This window comes from Chelonoidis abingdonii, chromosome 1 (assembly GCF_003597395.2).
Source record: "Chelonoidis abingdonii isolate Lonesome George chromosome 1, CheloAbing_2.0, whole genome shotgun sequence".
Taxonomy (NCBI): Eukaryota; Metazoa; Chordata; order Testudines; family Testudinidae; genus Chelonoidis; species Chelonoidis abingdonii.
In genome coordinates, this window is record NC_133769.1 from 90,932,682 (window position 1) to 90,956,971 (window position 24,290).

A 24,290-nucleotide genomic window follows, 5' to 3' on the forward strand; every position below is an offset into this window, starting at 1 on the left:
CTATGGGATAGCTATGGAATAGCTACCCACAGTGCAACTCTCCGGAAATCGACGCTAGCCTCGGACCATGGACGCACACCACCGAATTAATGTGCTTAGTGTGGCTGCATGCACTCGACTTCATACAATCTGTTTTATAAAACCGGTTTATGTAAAATCGGAATAATCCCGTAGTGTAGACATACCCTATGTTAGTCAGTCATTGACATCAAATAGGTGATAATATTATTTTTAAAAGAATCTTTAAACAGGGACTAAAAGGCCTTCCCCTCTCAACTGCTCAGTTTTCACCCTCTTGAATCTTGCAATATCATCACTTTACTAGTCACTAGAGAATCTTCCAGGAAAGTCAGGACATACATTTCTAATTTTGAAAAACAAGTGTAAAAAATAAACCAAACCAAACCCCTCCACACCCTTCATGCCTTCTTTATAGGTCATGACATGGGGGGTGTATGTGTGGGGAGAGACTACTCTTAAAGAAAGGCGACTGCAGCTACACAACAGTTGCAAAATTTCAAATGTCCCCCTCTTCCAACTCATTCACCACAATAAGATGGGAACTTCAGTGTCTACTGGGGACAATTTATATGCTTAACACTTAGCACAGCAGTAAGGAAAAAACACAATTAGTGTAAAGACGCTATAAAAATATTGAAAACTTTAAATCAAATTTTGAAACTACAGCAAAATGTCCTTCAATCGCACCACAAAAACAGCAATAATGTGTACCCACATCCCAAATCAAAACAGCCCTAGGAACAGCTCCCCTTCAACACCCACTCATTCCTGTGAGGACCAGGAATATATGAAGTGCTGTGTACAAGGGCAATTGACTGTCAGAGGATGTGTTATATAGCAAGGGCTTGTGGAAACTCAACATGTTTTGTTCCACTTAAAGTGGGATCTACAGATTTTTCATATCTGCCATTTTCTATTGCCCCTTGTGGGCATTAACTGGTGCCCTAAAGGGGCTAATGGAAATAATCAATAAGCATAGAAATAGCAAGGAGGAGCAGCAATGTGAAGGTATTTTATCAGGTTTATAAACTCCAGTAGTGAAGAGGTTTAGTAGGATAAAATATATGCTTTCTCCTGAATATCACAGAAAGTTACAGGATTACTTCTGGTTGACTTAATTTCCTATGGAAACAATAGACTTCGCTAAGTGTTTGGCACTGAGAGCAAAAGTGCATTCCATTTTGTCCCAGCTGTCAAACCACTAAGTATTACCACACGATACACATTCCCTGAGGATTTTTTTTTTGGCATATTGACTTCATAATTTCTTCCCCCAGTAACTTTGATAAGAGAATAATTTCTTCACAATTTTATGCATTTGTTTGTGTGTAAAGTGACCAAAGACTTACTTCTTCCCATTCTGAAGTGAAGGATGGTGTTCTTTCAGAATTTCCTTTAGAATTTTGTTGGCTTTGTGTGGGTTCACTCCAGTTGCTTCCTGAATTTTTCCCATTAGGTGGATAGGAGATGAGATTAGAGTCAGACTTTGAAACATTTTTGGATAAATGCATTTCAAGCAGTGTCTTTGGCAAAGATCGAATCCTCCCAAGTGTGCACGCTCGCTCCACAAATCCCCCAGTAGTAATAATCCATTGCTCGCCTATTCTTGTTTTTGTGCCAACCAATGTATGATTTTCTAATGGATTAATTTTAGTATGAAATATGGTTCTGTTTACAACTTGTGGTTTTTTTTTCTTAGCTGGAGGATCAGGGTTGTTTTCCTGCTGTAGCTGTCTCTGTTGTACTGTGTTCTTGTTTAAACTGCTTTCCTGTGGATCGCTGCAATGGTTTGCTTTACTATATAGTTGAAGTGGATTTTCAGGTGGGTCACATGCAGGTGAAGACCCATGAAGTAGACCAGCAAATTGCTCAGCGGGGTGTCCTTTGGGAAGCTTGTTTTCAGTGGATGTTTCTTGCTGACAAAGATTCTCTGCAAAATAGTAAGGTTTTTTTTGTTTATAATTTACATCAAATACCTTTAAAAATCATACTGGTCTGAACACAGGAACATTTTTTCTATGCTCTTTAGTACTTAAATATGTATGGAAACAGAAGCTTGATATTTCCTATCATAGCATCATGCACTGGTTTATTATTAATCTGTTAGAAAGTTGCACTTTGTTTTTTTCTTGATAAATTTGATTAACTGGTTTGCTTTGGTTGGAAAATAAACATGAGCACTTTGGGAGTGCTGTAAATAACAGGTTAGTAGAAAGGGGAATTGTTAGATACTAATGCTCATTTTAATCTATTAACTTGATGGTTTCTCTAAATTTGCTGTTGAGAATAGGTACAAATGATACAATCTGGTATAAACTAAATTATTTGTGTACACTTTTATGTGGTAAAATGCATGTGCAACTATGATTGACACAGATATTGTACTGTCAATAATTACTCTTTCTACAGCCTAGTTAATAGCTTTGCATCTAAACTAGGATTCATTTTTCCTGACAACAGCAAAAGAACAGTTCTGGATTTTGTTTTTTTTTCTTGCAAATTTGCAAGAAGAGTTTCAAAGTAACAGCAGCCATTGTAAAAAAAGAATAGGAAATGAGCCTTTGAAGAAATCTTAGCTTGCACATATGCAGTAGAGACATTTCAGATTTCAGCAGCTAAAATCTCTGAAGATTTCATCCTCACTGCATGCTGCAGGCCCCCACAACTCCTAATGCTGACTAGATTGCTCATGCACCCTACATACAGAGGAACTGAGCATGCTCCAGTCTAGGGCTGTAGGGATCATGCTGGATCCTGGGCCACTGTGGGGCCAGGGACCACCAGTGAGAGTGGGGAGCATGTCTCTCCCATGCTATCAAGGAACACCCTCATGGTGCCCAAGCAGCCTGAATGAAGAAGCTGCCTGACTTGAATGCAGGGGAGATAAGAGCTGAACTAGGGGAAGGGAAAAGAATAGATTGAGATAAGAGGTGAGAGAGAGAGAGAGAGTGGGTGGGAGAGAGAAACTGTGACTGGAGGGAGGAGACTATGATTGCTCAGAGAAGGAAACTGGGACTGATAAAGAGAAGCAGCTGGAATGGAGCAGGAGGGAGACCACTTGAGGCCAGGAAGGAGGGTAAAGACAGATAAGACTAGAAGCAACCTTAAATCTGGCATTTCCTAACTTTTGAGAGCTTGACTTTCAACCTTATTTATCTTTTAACACAGTTCTTTGTGTGTAATACATTATTTTGCAATAGCAACAGTATTGTGGGTGCTTAGTGCCATTTTGTTCAGGGAATATAGGAAGTTCAACAGTGGACTAGACCAGTGCTCTGTCTAGTGCAATATCCTCTCTCTGAGGTCGATTCTTGATGCATCAGAGGAAAGCACAAGAAAGCAAGTAATGGATAATCACAGAATAACCTGCCCATATGGGAAGTTTCTTCTGAACGCAAAACAGCTAGTCATTAGCCTGAAACATGAGGTGTAATATAAATCGTTAAATGTTATTCCAATATAGCTGTGGATGTTCTCATTATCCATATTAACGTCTGATTTTTAAATCCCTTTTTTGAGCTTTTGGCTTCAATTATATTTAGCCACAGAAAATTCTACAGGTTAATCATATGTTGTATGAAACAGTACTTCCTGTCATCAATTTTAAATGTTACCATTTGGCTTCATTGTGCATCCCCACATTCTTGAATTATGAGAGAGGGTACATAGGAGTGCCCGATGTAATATCTCTATACTTTCCTTATTTTAAATACTCTTATAAAATGTCCCTCTTTTCTGTTTCTCTCCAAAATAAGCAGTCCTATTTTTTCAAACACTCTCAGAAGATGTCTTTCCATAGCTTTTCATAATTATCATTTGTCTTGAAAGCCCTCCTATTTCTATTTAATCTTATTTTGGATGAATGACCAAAATTGGACACAGTATTCTAGACTATACCTACAATGGATGCTCAAAATGGGATAGTTTACATATTATTTCCTATCCCAATTATTTATACATACTAATATTTTGCTTGCCCCTCTTCAGGGTGGATAAAATCGATTATAGAATAAAAAATTAAAAATCAATTTTTAAATTTAAATACAGATTTATTTATTTTTTAAATTAACCCATTTAAAAATAAATTTGAAATTGACAACTTATGTTAAGACCTAAACCCTTATTATAATCTATTTAAATTAAATACAGAAATAATATTAAGCAATACATGTTTGCAACCAAGTTTTAAAGAAAGTCACTAAGTATTTGAAATCAGAATTTGTTGAAGTGCTAAACCAGATTTGACAGCAATAGCTTCTTACGCAGGTACAGAGAGAATATTTTCTTTATTTCAGTTAAATCATGTAGTTCAATTCAATGATTAGTTGATTCAAATTTAAGATAACAGTGGGAGTTGAAAAATCAGAAACGCTTGTTTTCTTCTTCCAGTCTGTGAATAAAAACTGGGTTTGAGAGGATGAGATCTACTAGTTTTAAAAGCTTGAAAAATATTGTGACTGGAAACAATCAGTTCAATTTACTAATTACAGATAATACTTCCTTTGTTTAATAAATCAATTTTAAATGCAAAACATTTTTAAACATATGTATCCAGCATATCTAAAGTAGTTTTATTTAATTTAAAAATATGCTATTTTGCATTTGAGTTTCCAAACCGAGCAGAATACAAATCATAAGTAAAAATTAATCATTATAAATAAGAAATGCATCATTCACTACTTTCTAACTTAATATAAACAAACTTACTTTTATTCAGATTCTTAATTTTAAATTCATGTAATTGCTTAAATAAATGTGTACAGAAATAATGTATCCTCCTGGTTAGCAAAGAGCAGCACCAACTTTTGTGTGAAGGCTATGTTTAGTTGCAGATCAATACATTTTAATGGTTTCCAACTAATGATAATCAACCTTACTTCAGGGAAATAACTAAAAAGTACAAATGCAATTTAAATCAAGGTTTCCTGTTTGCTGCTTTAAATCAATCCACCCTGCTTTTTGACTGAGGTTGTGCACTGAAAAGGTGTTTTCACGGAGTTGTCTGTAGAGGCCTAGAGTTGTTTCTTGAATGGTTACAGTTAATTTTAAATCCATCTCATATATGAACAGTTAAAATTGTTTTTCCCAATGTGCTCAATGCCCTAGTTTTCTTAGGCACCTCTAAAGCTCGTCAGTCTTCACTCAGTATTTTATAACTATCTTTAATTGTTGTTTCAACCTGTTTAATTGGCATTGAAGTAAAGGCATTGTTTTGTCAGAAGGTTACCATTACCAGCCCAGCCTTCCCTATCTTTGCACAGGTACTCAGAGAAAGATCTATATGAGCAAGTCCTTGGGATACCCAAGAAAGAGAATACTTGGAGAAGGCTGAGTTCCTCAGCTGAATCTCACTTGGAGGAATTCTGTTTATGTTAAACTATTTTCTTTTCTTTCTAACCCTGAAGAAAAAACCTTGAGGAAGAGATCTTGCTTATGAAGAGGATATTGTTTTTAATGTTGCTGTGCCATTCCACAAGTTTACAGTCATGAACAATGTCTGAAATGCAAAAATACATATAGGTGTATTTATTTCAGCACCTCTGATGTTATCATTATTCTTGGGTGCAGTGCATGTATTGTCTGCCTATCTGACTGCCTTGGTTATGGAAGTGTCCATGATATTACTGTGTGTGCAGTGCATGTAAAACATTTTAGAACATATTTCCATTTATAGACACTAAATAATCTAGGTTTGCCATTATCTCACAGCCTCATATTGCTATTTTGCTGGTATCACTAGGGTATATACAAGCAGCTTTTGATTTAAACAACAGTTTGCAATTAAACACCTATTTACACATGGGTGCACCACAGTACACCTCCTGTGGTACAAATATGGATTTTGGCTAACTACTATTTCCTGTTTACACTGCTTGAGTGGTGTAACTTACAAATACCTCATCAGACTAACACAACATTCTGAATCTCACTCAGAGACTGCAGAATTTATTAAACAAAGTTCAGGAGTATTCTAAATTCAAACACATTATGTGAATTTCCTATTCTGACTTTTTATAACTGACTTATTCATACTTGCATCCCAAGAGATGCCCATTTCAAAACAGAAGTAGACTTAGCAAAAGAGTAGTTCCTATTAATAGGGGTGAAGAGAGAGGAAAAATGTTCAAAAATGTAATGGATACATTCTATCTACCAAGTTACATCTTTAACAAGCACTGTTGTTGCCATGGCAAGGGTTTCTAATGTAGAATAAAAATCCGCTGTTAGAGATTTGTGTATAGCTATGGTAACAACCAAATTACGACACCTGTGCTTCTAATCTATTCAAATTCTGCTTGTGTTTGATCTGGAAAGATGCTTTTAGCAATATACTCTGCACATGTGTAATAGCTATCCAAAACTGTATCCTCGGCACTGAATTCCATATAATCACTCAGTTGACAAACCCGGCAATCCAATTTCAGTGATATTAGTAGTGTTTCCAGTGAGCTTTTCTTGTGCTTTCTTACATATTTATGCAAGTTGGAGCCACCTGCTTAGGAGGATGGTAGGCGAATGACAGCTTGTTTGGCAAAAAAATTGGCTTTGACATACTGGGGTACTTTGCATGTCAGTGATATCACTTGTATTTTCAAGGTGATAAAATACAATGATAAGCCAGATAAAGTCACAAATTTCCAGTATTTTAGCTCTAAAATGGAAAATCAATAGAACAACAACCCATTACTTCATACGGCAGACAACAGTGCTCTGAACAAGTGCCAGCTACTTGAAGGCAATGTGGTAGCTTCAGATTTCTTTAAAGAAGTGCTGCAATATGTTCTCACTCTAGTAAATGTTATAGCTAGGTACACTGGATCTGCATGGGAGATGCAGTAATGTGATTATTAAGAAGTTTATCAAGAACAAGGGATATGGCACAAGCTTGTACTTTTTCTACTGTGAAACTCTAGTTACCAACAGAAACACAAATAAGGAGCAGCAATGGGCAGCTGCGTTACCTCAAACTCTCCCACTAGAGCAAAGGAACCTGACTCCAAGGGAATCTACTCTCAGTGCCCCAAAATGCTATATACACAAATATCAAATGCCACGGACACCACAAGCCCTTAAGTCCCCCAGAGTGCACCAATAATATTTTGTTTTGCTCCAGCCCACCTCATTTTAACCTTCATTTTAGTTGCACTTTGGCACCTGACTGGACTCCTCCACCTAACTACTGGGTCACTACTGACACCTATCTAATGGCATTTATTGCCACCATTTTTCTCTTGTGCCTCATCTTGACATTTGTCTTTATCCTTCTGGTATGTATTAGTACTCTTTTTCATCACTCATGACTAGGGCCCTACCAATTTCACGGCCATGAAAAATGCACCATAACCATGAAATAAACCCTTCCCCATGAAATCCAATGTCCCCTTGTTCCTAGGAGTGCCCCAGCAAAAGGGGTTCCCAGCTCTGGCTGGGTTATGGAGGGACAGGACTTATCCATCCCCTGCACAGCGGTCAGGGGGATGGAGGGACTAGACCCACCTCTGGGTGCCTCCACCTGCTGCAGGATGCTCTGGGACTGGGCAGCAGACCCAGAGGCTCCTGCAGCGAGACTTATAGAGTTGGGTCCAATATTCCCTGTGCTGCTGGGAGTGCCCCAGCAAAGGGGGATCCTAGCTGCTAGTCCAGGCAGGGCTGCAGCAGGACAGGACTTGTTCTTTCCCTGCAGGGCTGCTCTTGGGTATCTCTCCCAGCTGCAGATAGCTCCACGTCCCTTCCTCCCCACTCTGTCAGCTCTAAAGGCAGCACAGATATCAGGGTGGCAATCCCATGACCCCCCTACAACAGGTTTGTGACCTCCCCACAGTCCCCTTTTGAGTTGGGAGCCCCACAGTAACAACATTATGATATTTCAGAATTAAAATTTTAAAACATGAAATTTACCAATTTTCAAATCCTACGGCTGTGAAATTGATCATAATGGACTGTGAATTTGGTAGGGCCCTACTCATGACCATCTTCTCTGCATCACTGACCTCCCTGTTTATCCTTCCCTGCTTCTCCTGCTCTTTAGTCCAATAAATTAGTAGCATCTCTTCTCCACACAAAAAATCATTTCCCTTACTACAGAAAATAAACTCAGTCATTTAAAAAAAATTACCGATAAAATCAATCAGTTAAAAATGTGCTGTAGAGTTATATTCATCTTCAAGATCTGTTCATGACATCCCTAGATTCATAGATTTCAAAACCAGAAAGGGCCATTATAATAATTTAATCTGACCTCCTGCATAACATGACCATAGACTTTCGCATAGAACCTCTGCATTAAGACCATAATTTCTGGTTGAGCTAGATCATCTCTTCTAGAAAGCTGCTCAATGCCCTTCTTTTAGTAACCCTTGTCCTCTCTTCCCACAATCCCTCCCTATAATTTGTTTTCTCCTAGTCATGTCTTCTCTAAACTTTGCTTTTTGGGGTACAGACCATAACCCTGATTCTCCAATATGTTCGAGTTATACCCAGACTCACTCAGGGCTGCCCAGCCCCAGCATAAATTAGAATGGAAAGATCCTGCAGCAGATTGAGTACAGCAGAGCTCAGCTCCCCAATGCTCCTTCCCATCGCTGATACACTCTCAACCTGTCCTGATTCTTCTACATTAGGCATGGAAGGATGGCTGATGAAGAAGTCAGCTTTGTGCTCTCTGCCAGCTCTGTGCCAGTGGAGATTTCTCCAACAGAATAGGAATTCTCTACTGGAAATCTCTGGTATGTTTAGAGCCACTTTGTGCTGCATAAAGTGCAAAGTGGCCTTAGCAGACCATAGACTTTGGTGCCATTTATAGAGCCTACCATATTTTGGAGCATGCAGTGAATAAATATTAATGAGAAAATTGCCTTGAATGGTCTTGAAGGTAAACCAAACAAACAAAAAATAGAATTACTTTACACAATTCCCTAAAAAGGGGCTCAGAATTGGGGTTCAGGTTCATGAAGTATTAAATCTTCCCTGGAGAGCCTGGGGAAGGATAAGGGCAGCAGCATAAGGATAATGCATGGACAGGACTTCTGTCATAAACAGATAGCTAAGGGTTAATGTTTCTTTTACCTGTAAAGAGTTAACAAAAGGAACCAAACACCTGACCAGAGGACCAATCAGGAAACCGGATTTTTCAAAGCTCAGGAGAGGGAATTTTTTTGGTTCTTTGTCTTTGTCTGGCTCTCAGCTATGAGAGAGGATCTTTTTCTATCTGTAAGCTTCTCATCTTCAGTTTCCCAGTTGTAAGTACAAAGGTAGCAAAACAATTAAATAGCTTTATATGTTTTGTTTTGTATTAATGTGTGGTGCTGGAATGTTTAAATTGTATCTCTTTTGAATAGCGTTTTATTCATATTTCTTTTAAGCAATTGACTCTGTATAATTGTCACCTTGATACAGAAGATATTTATGTCTTTTCTTTCTTTTTTATACAAAGCTTTCTTTAAACCTTTGAGGTTTTCTCTGGTTAAGGCTAAGGAACCAAGGGAGTGGGGAAATCTCTTGTGTTAGCTTGACTAGGTTGAATGCACAGCCTCAGGGAAGAAGGAGGGGGGAAGGTAATTGCCCTCCCTGTTTTGCATTTAGGGAGTTAAGTACAGTATCGCCAGGATAACCCAGGAGGGGGAGCTGGGATGAGATAAAGAGGAGACAAGGGGAGGTGTTTTCCTTTGGGTGAGACTCAGGTTTCTGAGTCTTGGGTCCCAGAGAAGATTTGGGGAGCCGAAGAGGGAGTCAGGCCCTGAAAATTCCTGGCTGGTGCGCATGCGGGCACGAGATCAGATCCAAGCCATTCCTGTAATAAGCTTTGGGGAGTTTCATGCTAGCTTCTCAGTTTATGAACGCTAAGGTTCAAATCTGAGTAGGAAGCTACGACATGTCAAACCAGTTTATTTACCTGTGTGTGTTTGCTGGGTACTTAACTCTCAATGGGAGTGCTATTGTTTAACAAAAGACCCTTAATGTCACCTTAATGTCTCCTTGCTTAAAATGCAAGCCAAACTTGAGCAGAAGAGAAACAGAAAAAATTTCTCTCTGGCTCCTTTTAAAACCAAACCCTTTCTCTCTGCTAAAAACCCCTAGCAGGGAAAAATAAAAATAATATTCCTACTGGCTTCTGTATTCTTACATCCCACCTCTGCCACCATGTCGTAGCTTCCTACTCAGATTTGAACCTTAGCGTTCATAAACTGAGAAGCTAGCATGAAACTCCCCCAAGCTTATTACCAGCTTGGATCTGATCTCGCTGCCACCAGCCAGGAATTTTCTTCCCTGGAGAAACTGGGGAAGGATAAGGGCAGCAGCATAAGGATAATGGATGGACAGGACTTCACACAAAAACTCCACCTACATGCCACAGTGCACTGATGCATCTATATGAAATGGACAAATGCTGGTCAAAGAATGCAGCCCTAATGTTACAGAGAGGGTAAAAGATTAATGTCTTTAAGGTATGCATGCTGGCAAAAGATTAAAAAAAACTACACAAAAAACTATACATTTTGGACCAGATATTCCCCTTCAGATGAAAAACTACATGGAAAGGGCATTCTGGTTCCCACAGTTGTGTGGCCTTTATGGAGTCTCTGCTTTGTCACATAGCCCCTGCTGGTTGCAAGATTCAATATCACTGTGGAATAGCCAAAGGTCATGGTCAATAGCTCTTTCAGTCTGCAAAGATCAGTATATGGATGGGCTAAGATACACAGCAATCACAGGCTGGTTCCCAAGGAATCTGTGTATCTGTGTTCCCCCTACAAGTTCACAACACTGGCAACATGGCAGTCTGCCCTGTAATGTGCACATATGAAACCTCAATATTGATACAAAAATGATTTGTCATTAATAAATTAATGATACCATGCAATAACCATATGATTATGATTAAGGCATTTTAGCATTTGTGGTCCTGAATTAGATTAAACTGATTTTTAAAGACACCTTTGGTTTTCTCCCCCCGTGTCATGGTCTGTTGCCTGTCACTACAGGGCAGAATAAGGTTGCTTGGGCATCCCAACTGTGAATTTCCATATTGCAATATGTTTGTATTTCTTACTTTTAAACATAACTCTGAAATTTCCTAGGTTTATGATGTTTGTTTCTGGAATAATTATAATTACAATGCCCTGTCATGTATTTTACCCCGTCTCATTTTCCAGCACCACAAGCCCTCATTTTTTGCTTTTCAAAATGTAATATTCTGCAGATCATGAACAAGCACATTATAGTGCAGTTTAAGAAGCACTGATACATAGAAATAAAGCTAGTTTTGGATATCCAGTGCATGGATTTCATCACAACTCACATCATTTCAGATAGATGAAATATTGCACAATATCACCCATGAGAAATATACATTTCAATAACTTGCTGATGCTAACGTTTGAATGAGTAGCTCAACTCTACACTACAGCAAGAGGAAACATTTATTTTTTTCTTTGCAAATTTGTGAGAATATCTACAAAATGAGTGAAAATTGTTGCAAAATATTATGCATATATTGCAGAAAGTTAATACACAGTATAAATGCAGTAAGAAGTTCTGTCAGCTTGTCTTGCTTGTGGGAGAGAGGTTGAGTAGCAAGCAGTTATGTTCAGAGACTGAAGGTTATTCTTTATGATGTAGTGCATCAGAGAATAGCAATGGAGGAAGAAAGGTCAGTAGCACTTAACAATCAATCCAATGATGCATACCAGTGTGGACAACTTATGCTCCTGGGACCAAATTCTTCTGTGAACAGATCCAGTGAAGTCCAGTGAATTTGCCCCTTAACCCATCATCACACAACAAATGAAAATAAAGAATAAGTCTTCCTCCAAGTAGAGAGGTGCTGAGAGGCTTTTGCTAATATGGTCACATATCCCAAAGGTCAATCTGAAGGCAAGTAAAGAATCTCCAAAGGGTTGCACCAAGAGGCATGAGAATCCTCTGAATAGAAAGAACATGTACCTCCTGGAGGCTGAAGCTCCTTTGTCTCCAAAAGCTGCTTAACTGAGCCCCAAAGTACATCCCAAATGGTGACAAGGCCCACCTAAATGGCTCCCAGAACCAAGTTACTGAACAAGAGTCTTGCTCATCCCCTCCAGATCAAAAAGAGGGTTTCTACCAGATCACGCCAATGGCACAGCTGATGATCTCATATGACCTTCAGAAGAAGAGAGCCTCCCACTGTCCTAGGAATTGGACAGCTGATGACACCACCGGAGCTGAAGAAGCCAGAACTAAGGTTTCCAAATCAGCTCAGGTTCGCCTTGGATCCATGGTTTATGAAAGCATCTCAAGTTTTCCAAGAGTGTGATTGGTCAATGAGGCATGGACTCTCACCTCATGCTGTTTCCTCTTATGTTATGTTTACAAGGCAGGCAAGAGAAGAATCAATACCCCCTCTAAGAACTAGAAACAAATAAGGCCTCAAATCTAAAAGGTTTCATTTAACTAGAGGTTTCTCTGGTGCCAAGAAGTGTTAAGACATTTCTCTTACCAGTTGACTTTTGGTAGGTAGCAGAAAATAAAGTCATCAGCACAAAAGATGTCTCTATACCAACAGTGTTCAGAACTGGTTTCAGGCTGGGGTCTAGAAGTCTTACATCCTCCTTTATATGTTCAGACCTGTCACAGATTCACAGGGTTTGGTCTATACCAGGGATCGGCAACCTTTCAGAAGTGCTGTGCCGAATCTTCATTTAGTCGCTCTAATTTAAAGTTTTGCGTACCAGTAATACATTTTAACATTTTTAGAAGATCTCTTTCTATAAGTCTATAATATATAACTAAACTATTGTTGTACGTAAAGTAAATAAGGCTTTTAAAATGTTTAAGAAGCTTCATTTACAATTAAATTAAAATGCAGAGCCCCCTAGACTGGTGGCCAGGACCTGGGCAGTGTGAGTGCCACTGAAAATCAGCTCGCGTGCCGCCTTCGGCACCCGTGCCACAGGTTGCCTACCCCTGGTCTATACCCTCACCTTTAACCAGTCTCATGGGAGCACTCCTTTAGTATGCTGGACCCCAAGGATCTCCACAGGAACAGGCCCATGACCTGTACAACACCAGAACAGGGCCTTCAGGCACCAGAAATGCTTCTCTCTCTCTCTGTGGCTCCCTGCAGCAAGTCCAGCCACCCCAGACTCCTGCAAGAGACTTTTCCCACCTTTTCAGGGCACAATGCTCTCAGTCAGTATCTGCAGAAACACCAATCCGCCTTTTAGAAACAAGGTAACAATTAATTAGTTACCTGGAATACAGAATTTGAAAGTCCTTGGGTTAGCAGGAGAAAGGCAGAAGCCAGGTACAATACAGGGCATTCTTCATTCCCTGCTTCCTTGTGCTCCATCCCTACTGTCTCTGTCCCCTTTGTCTCCAGAATGCCTCTGTGAGCCCAGTTCTTAACACAGACACTTGACACCTTCCACCTTTGTTTTCCAGCTCAGGGCCTTTGCTCTGCTTCCCTGCAGAAAGGTAGAGGGAACCTCCTCCTCTTAACTATTGTTTCTAGATGTGAATGTCCCAGCCACTGAGGTTTTTATTGTCTTTTCCAAATCCTCCATTCACATTCATAGGCTCTATTCAGTTTGTTAATGATTCTGGTCTCCAAACAGATGGATATGGGAGTCAAATATTTCCTCCCTTCCCTTTACACTCAGTACATAGCAGTACAAAGCACAGAGGGAAATTGAGGTGTGCATATGAATCATAAAAATATTACCAAAATACCAACATTTTTCACAGTATCCATAGCTGCAAATTTTGTGCAACTCCATGTGATATTTTATGCAAATTTAATTAGCTAATTTACATATATCCATAAACATTAGCTTAAAATGTATCATTGGAAAGCTGGGAGTGGAAATCAGTCTTTTGACTTGCTGCTCACTGTACATTCCCCTAGGCTATGAAGCATTGTGTAGGGAAGACAAAATGAAATCTAATGTGCGCAACTATGCAGAAACTCTCTAAAGATGGTTAAAATTCTAATCTACCTTAAGAAAATCCATCAAGCTACATAAATATATCATCAGGGAATTTGGCTAAAATATATTGATTCTCTGGACAAAAAGAGTAAGTTCTCTAAAAGAATGGTTACTTATCCAACAGTGGCTATGGTTCTTAAAGATGCATTGTCCATATATATTTCACTCTTGGTATGCATGCATCCCATGCATACAAGATTAGATTCCTTTAGCCAGCAGTGTCTGTTGGGGCCATGACTGTGCATTTGGAGCCCCTCATGTCTCCCCACCAAAAGGCACAAGAGGTGGAACCAGCCCTCAGTTTCTTTGCCACCACAGAATCAAGGTGTCATAGGACTATGTAGTAATGAAGAAGGCATGCATGTCATGGAATACATGTGGAACTACATCTCAAAGGACACTGTTACTGTACGGTAGAGTGATTGCCTATAAATGTCCACTTCTGCTGACTCAGTGACCTCAGAGACAGGAAGTGGGTGCTTGCGATCTGTTCACATAATGATTACAGGACAGTACTACCAACATGGGTATTAGATCTTCATGCTTCAACTAAGTGCTGGGTGAAAGTGTGCACTGATCCCCATTTAGCTGCCTTACAAATCCCAGGAAGGGGGGATTTCCGAGACGAGGAGAAAACATGAATTAGGTCCTTAGAGAATCTAGCAGCTGTAAGGTAGGCAAATACGGTGTGTTCCTGAACGGGGGGATTGTGCACTAATATTTCTGATAAGTATACCTTATAGAACTGATGTATAACTGTACATTCTTTAGGAACAGAAAATAGTTCAGAACAACAGGGATTGGAGTCTGAAGGGAAGACTGGTCGTACTGTGCTGCCCAGACACAGAACCTCTTTCATTTAGCTGCATAGGTCAGCTTAGTGGAGTCCTTCCTACTGTACACTAATATATTCTGAACTTCAGCAGCTTCTTTCAATGAGAATTAACCAGCCAGTGTCCATGCTGTCAGAAGCAATGATGCTGGGCGATCACATTGGGTAAGACCAGGAATGTTATCTGGGGCTAAGCTGACAATTAGATTTGTTGAAACTAAACATTTTCACAGAAAGGTATCTGTTTTAAAAAAAACACATTTGTGGTTATAGTTGCTCAGGTCCAGAATGGAATTTCTGGTAAAAAATAGAGAGAGGAAGACTCTGCAGAACAGCCAATACACAGCAGTTATGACACTCATGTGGAATAATTAAGAATTAGAGGTCTCCCACATACCAAGTGAGCATCCTAACCACTGGGCCATTAGGGGTGTGTGCGTCTATTTGTCTGTCCCTCTTCTCTTTCATGACAAATTTTGAAAGGTTGCCATTTCAGCCTGATGTGGAACAGGAAAGATTTTTGAAATCTCAAGATTTTTCACGGAACAGGAAAAACATTTTTGGCCTAGCTCTAACCACGATTGCACAGTTCTGTCTGAGTTTCCTCAGGATTAAAGGAATTGACGGGTGAGCATATGTTATCCCTGGACTCCACAAGATGATGGAAGCATCCAACAGAGAACTTGAGCTCAGAGGCTCAGGATTCTCCCCTCCCCAACCTCCCGAACGCACACCCCCTTTGAACAGAATGTTCTGCGCTTCTTGTTCTGGTCTGTAGCAAACAGATCTGTTGATGTGTATCTCCACCTGGAGAAGATGCTCTGCAGAACTGAGTTCTTGATAGTCCATTCACGATCACTAGTGAACTGCCTATTAAGCTGGTCTGCTAGGACACTGTGTAAGCCTGACTGGTGCAGAGCTACTTGTGAGATTTGGTGACAAATCCAGTTCTAGGGACAGGTTTTTTGGTTTGCTTTTTAAAGAGGGATGACTGAGGTCTTCTCTGTCCATGACATAAAATGTTGTTGTGTTGTCTGTCATGACCTGTACTGTTTGTCCACATAGCATGGGAAGAAATGCAGTGGACACTAAGTGAATAGCTCTGAGCTCTAGAAAGTTTATGTGAAGGTGAGTCTCTTTAAGAGTTCAGATATCTTAAGTCTGTAGGTGATCCAGTCCAGGCGGACTCTCCATCAGAGCACAGAAGCATTGATCACTAATGTATTGGTAGGTAGAAGTGGAGAAAACAGTGCCCCTTTTCATACCTGGAGAGGGTCCCTTATGCCAATTTAACAATGAGAGAGAAGGCTTCTCTGGGGACCTGCATTCTCATTTCCATGTGATGTCTGTTTGGCAGATACACAGATTTCAACCACCCTTGCAAAGAAAACAGGTGAAATCTGGCATGCTGTTTGATATTAGTACAAGAGGCCATATGACCCAGAGGTCTGAGACAAACTCTTATCAATGTTTGAAGCTGAGCCTGCAGCTGGTTGATGAAATCCATTAAGGTGTTAAACCTGTCCATTACTTCAGGATTCAAACAGCTTATCTAAAATTTAATTTTGAATGGATTGTTCAAATAACTGTGAAAAAAATAACTCTCTACACCTATAGCTAGGTTAAAGTGACCCTTTATTGCAGATTTTATAACCTATTGTTGCTGCAGTGATTTGGGATCATTCTGCTTTGAAATGAGACTAACTGTTCCAATGCTTTTTTTGAATCAAACATGAACTGCTAGCTCTGACAAATTGCTCTAACCTACCAAACATGTAGGAAAGATTGAGCATGTGGCAGAAGTTTATTGAATCAATCATAATTAACAAATAATTGCAGAAAAAATATTACAGTTTTATTTAGCATTTTCTTCACTTGGAACAAACTGGAAATCATATGATCTCAGTTTCCTGAGATCTTTCACAAAAGTTACTTTTTCATCAGATACCACAGCGATGGGCACCAATATATAACTAGTGCTGGCTGAAATTTTTCATTTAGTTTTTTTAATGGTCTTTTAAGAAAAATTAAAAGTGTTTTTGAAAAAAAATGTTTTTTTTTAAATAAATCAATTTCTGGATAAAACTGGAAAAAATAGCAGTTTTCTAAATTTATCATTTTTCTTTCCCATCCCTTGCCCCATCTCCCCTTTTCAGTGGCAAATGGAAAAAAGAAAAAATTGAGGAAAAGGGAAATAAAGAAAAAAGAAGGTAGGGATGGTAGAAGTGGAGGAAAAACTGCCTGAAATTTCTAAAATAAAAAATTTTAAATGAATGAAAAAAGCTGTTCAAAATCAATGGAACTGAGATGACAAGTTTTCACAAAAATGTTTTACATTTTTTGATAGTTCTATGCAAAACTAACAAACTTATAAAATTGTGATTCTAAGTATTCTGCATGTGTTTGAACCTTGAGAATTTAATTTTAATATATAGGCATCCACTGTAAAATGAACTAATACAAATTTGTGCATACAGCCATTTGTGGAGAACAAGGTAGATATCTATTATTTCATACGAATATTATCTGTACCTAAGTTTACTTCTTTGATATTATTTTGCCAGACTGCATGGAATCCAAGGAAGCTATTAAGAGGAAACAAACAGGATATGAAACAATGACAGAGAAAATACCAAGGGTTTATAAGAGAACAATGAGGGAACTATTAATTGGGACTTGCCTACCTGCCTGTCTCTTTCCAGGTGAAAAGGCTATTTTTCCAAGGCCTGAGCCTAAAATCAAATGAATACTGAGCTGTTAGTAACTCCTGCCTGGAGAGTAAGAGGAATGGTGGTGATCAGGCAGCAGCTGTTCAGCGAGAGAGAGAGAGAGAGAGAAAGAGAGAGCGAAACTGTGGTAGGGCAGTTTGTCTTTCTCAGCCCACAGATGGAGATAGCTGGGCTAAATGAAGTTTACCAAAACTTGCAAGAAAAGGATAACATTTGGGTGAGACCAGACACATATTGGCTTGCAGTGTTTTAACCTTCTCTCTATTTGCTATGTAACCATAAGTGAAAAAACAATCTTGTTTTTCAGTTTGAAAAGGTTGTTAGGAGTTACCCAGTAGTTTTGATTTGGAGTTACAGGCTCCCAAGAGAAGTTTCCTGCAAGTGCCAAATACAGTTAGGGCCACTGTATTAACATAACTGGTAAACAGGGGGGCTGCAGCCCAGAAACCCAGTCCCACAGTGGTTGAACTGTGGGGTTCCATCTTGGAGAGAGATGAGGGAAGCGAAGTCTGTCACCTGAGGGATACATTTCAAACTGTGAAAAGGGGTGTAAGACGCAGCTTGCTCTGTAAACATGACATCCTTGCATGTGAAAACATGTACATATACCTCTAAATATCTAAATGCTTAAGCAATTACACTAGTATGAGCACCTTAAATGGCTGTTTGAGCATGCAAATACGGATTTTGTTAACCCAATAGATGGATGTGTAAATTAAGCCTACAAGAAATTACCTGCAGCAATATTTTCTCAAGAGAAGCCAGAGAGCACTCAGCATCACATCCACACCTGAGGATGGAATGATGTAGTTCTCCTCTCCCTCCCTAAAGCAAAGAATCAGCATCTCACAGCATCTTTCAAGGTTTCTAGAGAATAAGGTTATTTTCTGAACCTGCAGCCAGATGTACCTCTCTCCAACCTATAACTCATCAATATACTAGCCAGGAACTCTCTCTGCACTCCTCACTATGGCAAACCAGAAGTTCTTTTTTCCATGTAAGTACTTAATCAACCACAGCGCAGGATTGACAACCTTGGAGACAAAAGTCACGGTACATCAACCTTGACCTGGCTGGACTAAGGCCTTGTCTACACGGCAGAAGTAAATCGAAGTTATCTAAATCGAATTTATAAAACCGAATTTATAAATTCGAATTAGAGCGTCCACACCACGAATCTCAAATCGAAGTTGTGCGTCCATGGCCCATGTCTTACTTCGATTTCAGGAGCAGTGCACTGTGGGTAGCTGTGACACAGCTATCCCATAGTTCCCACTTCCTGGTTTTCAGCCCAGTGCCTGCTGGGACTAAAAACATTGTCCCGGGTGCTGCTGGGTACAGCCTCACCCCCCGCTTTGTGAAAGCAGCAGCCAACCATTCCGCGCCGTTTTTCCTGGGTGAAGAGAGCAAACGCCATAGCACAGCAAGCATGGACCCTGCTGAGACCATGGACCCTGCTGAGACCATGGACCCTGATGAGACCAGTAATGCAATCGTGCAAGTTTTAAACAGCTCGCGCACTCTCGTGCTGTCTATGCTGAGCCATGACCTGAAAATTCAGGAGGAGAGGGGGAGGAGGAGGTGGAGGAGGAGGGACAGGAGGAGGACTTGGAGTTTGAGGAGGCAGCTGCGCACCGACAGGAGCGATGTTAATGATGGTGATGATGACGACATAGAGAGTGATCTCTCCCTAACCGCAGGACCCAGCATTTTGGAGCTACTGCTGGTAATGGGTCAGCTTCTGCCCATTGAACGCCGATTTTGGGCACGGGAAACAAGCACAGACTGGTGGGACCGCATAGTTTTGCAGGTGTGGGACGATTCCCAGTGGCTGCATAACTTTCGCATGCGTAAGAGCACTTTCTTTGAACTTTGTGACTTGCTTTCCCCTGCCCTGAAACGCCATAATACTGACATGAGAGCAGCTCTCACTGTGGAGAAGCGAGTGGCAATAGCCCTCTGGAAGCTTGCAACTCCAGACAGCTACCGGTCAGTCGCGAATCAATTTGGAGTGGGAAAATCTACCGTGGGGGCTGCTGTGATGCAAGTAGCCAAAGCAATCGTTAGGCTGCTGCTACGAAAGTTTGTGACTCTGGGAAACGTGCAGGTCATAGTGGATGGCTTTGCTGCAATGGGATTCCCTAACTGTGGAGGGGCCATAGATGGAACCCATATCCCTATCTTGGCCCCAGAGCACCAGGGCGCCGAGTACGTGAACCGCAAGGGGTACTTTTCCATGGTGCTGCAAGCACTGGTGGATCACAAGGGACGTTTCACCAGCATCCACGTGGGATGGCCAGGAAGGGTTCATGACGCGCGCGTCTTCAGAAACAGTACTCTCTTTAAACGACTGCATCAAGGAAATTACTTCCCAGACCAGAAAATAACAGTGGGCGATGTTGAGATGCCTGTCGTTATCCTGGGTGACCCAGCCTACCCCTTGATGCCGTGGCTCATGAAGCCATACACAGGCAGCCTGGACAGTGCTCAGGAGCTGTTCAACTACAGGCTGAGCAAGTGCAGGATGGTGGTAGAGTGTGCATTTGGGCGTTTAAAGGGGCGCTTTCGATCATTACTCACTCGCTCAGACCTCAGCCCAAAGAATGTCCCCGTAGCTATTGCTGCTTGCTGTGTGCTCCACAATCTCTGTGAGAGTAAGGGGGATACCTTTATGGCGGGGTGGGAGGCTGAGGCTAATCGCCTGGCCGCTGACTACGAGCAGCCAGACACCAGGGCGATTAGAAGAGCACACCAGGAGGCGGTGCGCATCAGAGAAGCCCTGAAAATGTGTTTTGTCGCGGGCCAGGGTATGGTGTGATTGCAGTGCTTCTTTGCCCTTGATGAACACTCCCGCCTCTATTGACTCCCTGTAAGCAACCCACCGTCCCCCTTTACTTACAGCTTGCTGCAGGACTTTCAAAATCAACCCCCCACCCTTTCATTACATGTGGCTGAAGGAAAGAAAGCCAGTATGTTTTAAAAATCATTTAATCTTTATTAAAACTCATTTGTTATTGCTTTAAAAACATGCGTTCATTTTTAAAGGATCATTCCCTGTAATAAAAGCACCCTCCCCCCTTTGGATGTATGTCTGATTAGAAAGGAACTATATTCAGAGGCACAGATTTATCTAGGTATCCCTGAAAGCTGTGCTTTGGGAGGAGGATCACAGGTAAGGAAAAGCCCATGAAATACATTTCAGCTTCATTACAGCCTTTTGGTTGGGCTCTCCATGGGGGTGGAGTGTGCTGGTGCAGGAAGCCTTCCCCCACGCGTTCTAACACGTCTGCGTGAGGGAGATATGGAACCTGGGGAGCTTGGAGGGTGATTAAACATGGACTGCAGTGGCACTCTGTAACCCCGCTGCTGTTCCTGAACAATCAACATGCGTCTGAGGATATCAGTGTGATCACGCAGCAGCTCCAGCGTTCCATCACGCCAGCGCCTATCTTCCTCCCTGCACCTCTGATCTTCCTGCCTGTCTTCCTTGCGCCACCTCTCTTCTACCTGCCGGTCTTCCTCTCGCCACCTCTCATCTCGAGCGTCTCTCCTGTCCTCCCGGTCACTGGCATCTTTCTTGTATTTTGCTATCAGTTCCTTCAAATCACTATGATGAGCTGTGTTACTGTGGCTGACTTCCATGACTTCGGAAAACATTTCGTCTCTCGTTCTCTTTTTCCTCTGTCTCTTGGGTAGCCTGGCAGATGGGGTAGTGAGTAAAGAACACTGCACAGCTGTATGGTGGAGGTAAGAGAGAGAAGTATGTAAAAAGATACATTTCTTAGAACAATGATTCCACTCACTCACACAGCACAAAACTATGCACCTTACGCAGGACATGTGATTTCACTCCAAGGTCACATTTTTCATCTTTTAATACTGGGAGACTCTGTCCCTGGGCTCAGAGCACAGTACAGATGCAGCTTGCTGGTACTGCCATTATAAATTTGCTTCCAAGCAGCCATGGTAAGTCTTTATGTTTGTCTCACCCCTCCCTGCTAAAGCATCATCGTAGCACAACTCCCCTCCACCCAGCTACATGGAGTGGCATTACAGTAGCATAATGGCCATGTTTGCTCTCCTAATTACAAATAAATTACTTATTTCAACCAGGTCACAATGAACGATAGAACTCTGGTGAGAGTTACAGCAGAAGAGGCAGAGCGAATGTTTCATGCCTGTGATCAGAGTCCTGGCGCTTATGCATCTATGCTTTGTGAAGCAATGATTCCAAATTACGTCATGCATGCCTGGAGGGGCAAAGCATCTTTCATTGGAGGACCGGCTAAGGCAGCATTGCCCCGAAATTTACTGAAAAGGCTCTTTGATTTCCTGCAATATCAATTCATGGAGATTTCTTGGGAGGATTTTCATTGCATCCCCAGACATGTTAAGGAACTTTTCATGTAACTGTAATGGCTAAAAAGAAATGACAACGCATGCTTAAAAATTGATAATTAAAAAACGCTAGTTTTTAAATATGACTGATCTAAACATTTACTCACCGCTGGTCCCTTCCATGGCTTCACTTTCTGTGATAGTGGCTTGATTAGCCTGTTGCAAGGTTAAATCTTGGGTCAGAAACAACTCCTGGCTGCTGTTGGTAATTGAGAGCTGTGTGCTATCAGCAATGTCTCCCTCATGTACCTCTTCCTGATCTTCCCCCTCTGCAGAATCCTCAGCCACAGTTGAAACTGAAATCAGGTCATCTGAATCCACGATTAAGGATGGGCGACTGGTAGCCAAGCCCCCAAAAATTGCATGTAGCTCTGCATAGAACCTGCATGTTTTAGGAGCAACTCCAGAGATCCCAAAGCTCTTCTGTGGTCCATGCTGGAGCTCTTTTTCTATTCTCAGGAGACTGCATTTTTAAAGGTGCAGCGTGATTAACTGCTGCTCAGAGCCCCACGGTGGACAAACAGGAAACTGATTCAAACCTCCACGGGTCTTTTCCTGTTTACCTGGCCAGTGCATAGGAGTTTTGAGTGCTGTCCAGAGTGGTCAGTGGTGATCTGTGGGATAGCTCCTGGAGCCCATTAACTTCGATTTCCGTCCACACTGCACTAAATTCGAATTAGTAAATTCGATTTTAGGGTTACTCCTGTGGTTTAGTAGGAGTACTAAAATCGATTTAAATAGCCCTTTAATTCGAATTAGAGGGCTGCGTCATGTGGATGGGTGCTCCATAAATTCGAATTAAAGCCGTTTAATTCGAATTTAAGGCCTCGTGTAGACATGGCCTAAGTATCTAGTTTGGACTCTATTCCCATTCTGTTTTTGCATGGTCAGGAGATGGGAGCGGTTGTTTATAAAGTCTCTGATGCATTCTGGTGCATGAAAGATACCAACAATTTTCACCCTACAAAAATGGCAGTTGTCTAACATAAATAAACTCATATAGTTCTTTCCATGTATAGAACTCAAAGCACTTTACAAAACAAGTGGAGGTAAGATGCCGTCTGTATTCTTGCACACATCACGGTATGTTGATTATGAAACAAGCTGTGCTGTTAAAGTTGTGTTTCAGACACAAAAGTGCAATCTGTTATATTTACATAGATAATTTAAAGTGGTATTATGCAGTTGCTTTTTTACTTGCTTACTAGAAACACAGAACTATTTCTGATTGGACAAAAGCATTTCCAAATATCAAACATTAACTGAGTAATACTATAATGGCAGTGTTAAGAAATTACCTAATTTTGGCCTCTTCTGTATATTACCTAATCAATAGAGCACAGTCAACATAATCCCAAGGATGCTGAAGACACAAATGACCTTTCAGAGGAGAATCCAATAATAAATCCCTAAGGGCTTTTAAAGATAACACTGCCTGGGTTAACAGCATATTTATTATATTCAAAATCACTAGTTCAAACTATGACATTTGAAAAAAATAGAACATTTGCGTCTGATGATGTTGTAAAAAGGATTAAACCAGCTATGCAATAGTTGTTTAGAGGTCTTTAATGTACCTCTCTCCAGTGGTTCTATGTAATAACAGTAATTCATAAATAAGTCTTTTGTGTGCCAATGAAAACTTTCTAATGAGAGTCACATATATAAAAATATCAATTTAGCAGTCTGTGTTTTATGGGGTGAACATGCCATATGCTTCCATGAAGAAATGAACTTTATTTTAAAGATTGATTAAAAGAAAATTTGGCAGCATAAAGAAAAAGCAGGCATATAATACATTTGTAAATGGCATCTAAATATTTCTAGCCAATTCTGAGCTTTCATTATTATTTACTATTTTTACAGCACCCAGATGTGTACTAAGCACATCAAAGAGCACAACACAAGAAAGGTACCTGCATCAAAGCACAAACAATGCAACTGCTTCTAAAGGTTTTTCTGCTAATAATTTGTCTTATTCCAATACCATTCGATTCAAATGTTGTATGTTCACATTTTTACTACTTGCAAAGAAAGACTCAATATAACTTGGTCATTTCCATGTTCACCATTAATCCAAACGTGGGGTCCAACTCTACCCTTCTGATATACAAATGCAGCTCCCACTGGCTCCACTAAGATTGAACATGCACACAGTGGTCACCATTACAATGTTAACATTGACCAAACGGCATCAGAGATATCATAGTTATTCCCTGTCCTTAGGGATACACTAAGAATTAACTGTTGGTAAATGTTGATACTCCTAGTTCTGCAGTTATGGGTTGCAGAGTCCACAAGGGGAGGGTTCTTGTCATAAACAGATAGCTAAGGGTTAATGTCTCT

General features: G+C 40.7%; 1 protein-coding gene across 1 annotated transcript in view; it reads right to left on the reverse strand.

Annotated features, from left to right (window-relative positions):
- Window positions 1-24,290, reverse strand: part of ANKS1B (ankyrin repeat and sterile alpha motif domain containing 1B) — a 786,862-nt gene that overhangs the window by 347,039 nt on the left and 415,533 nt on the right. The window contains exon 13 of the mRNA XM_032788573.2: window positions 1,371-1,951. Coding sequence (XP_032644464.1) covers window positions 1,371-1,951 — 581 coding nt within the window. The remainder of the gene's footprint in view (window positions 1-1,370; window positions 1,952-24,290) is intronic.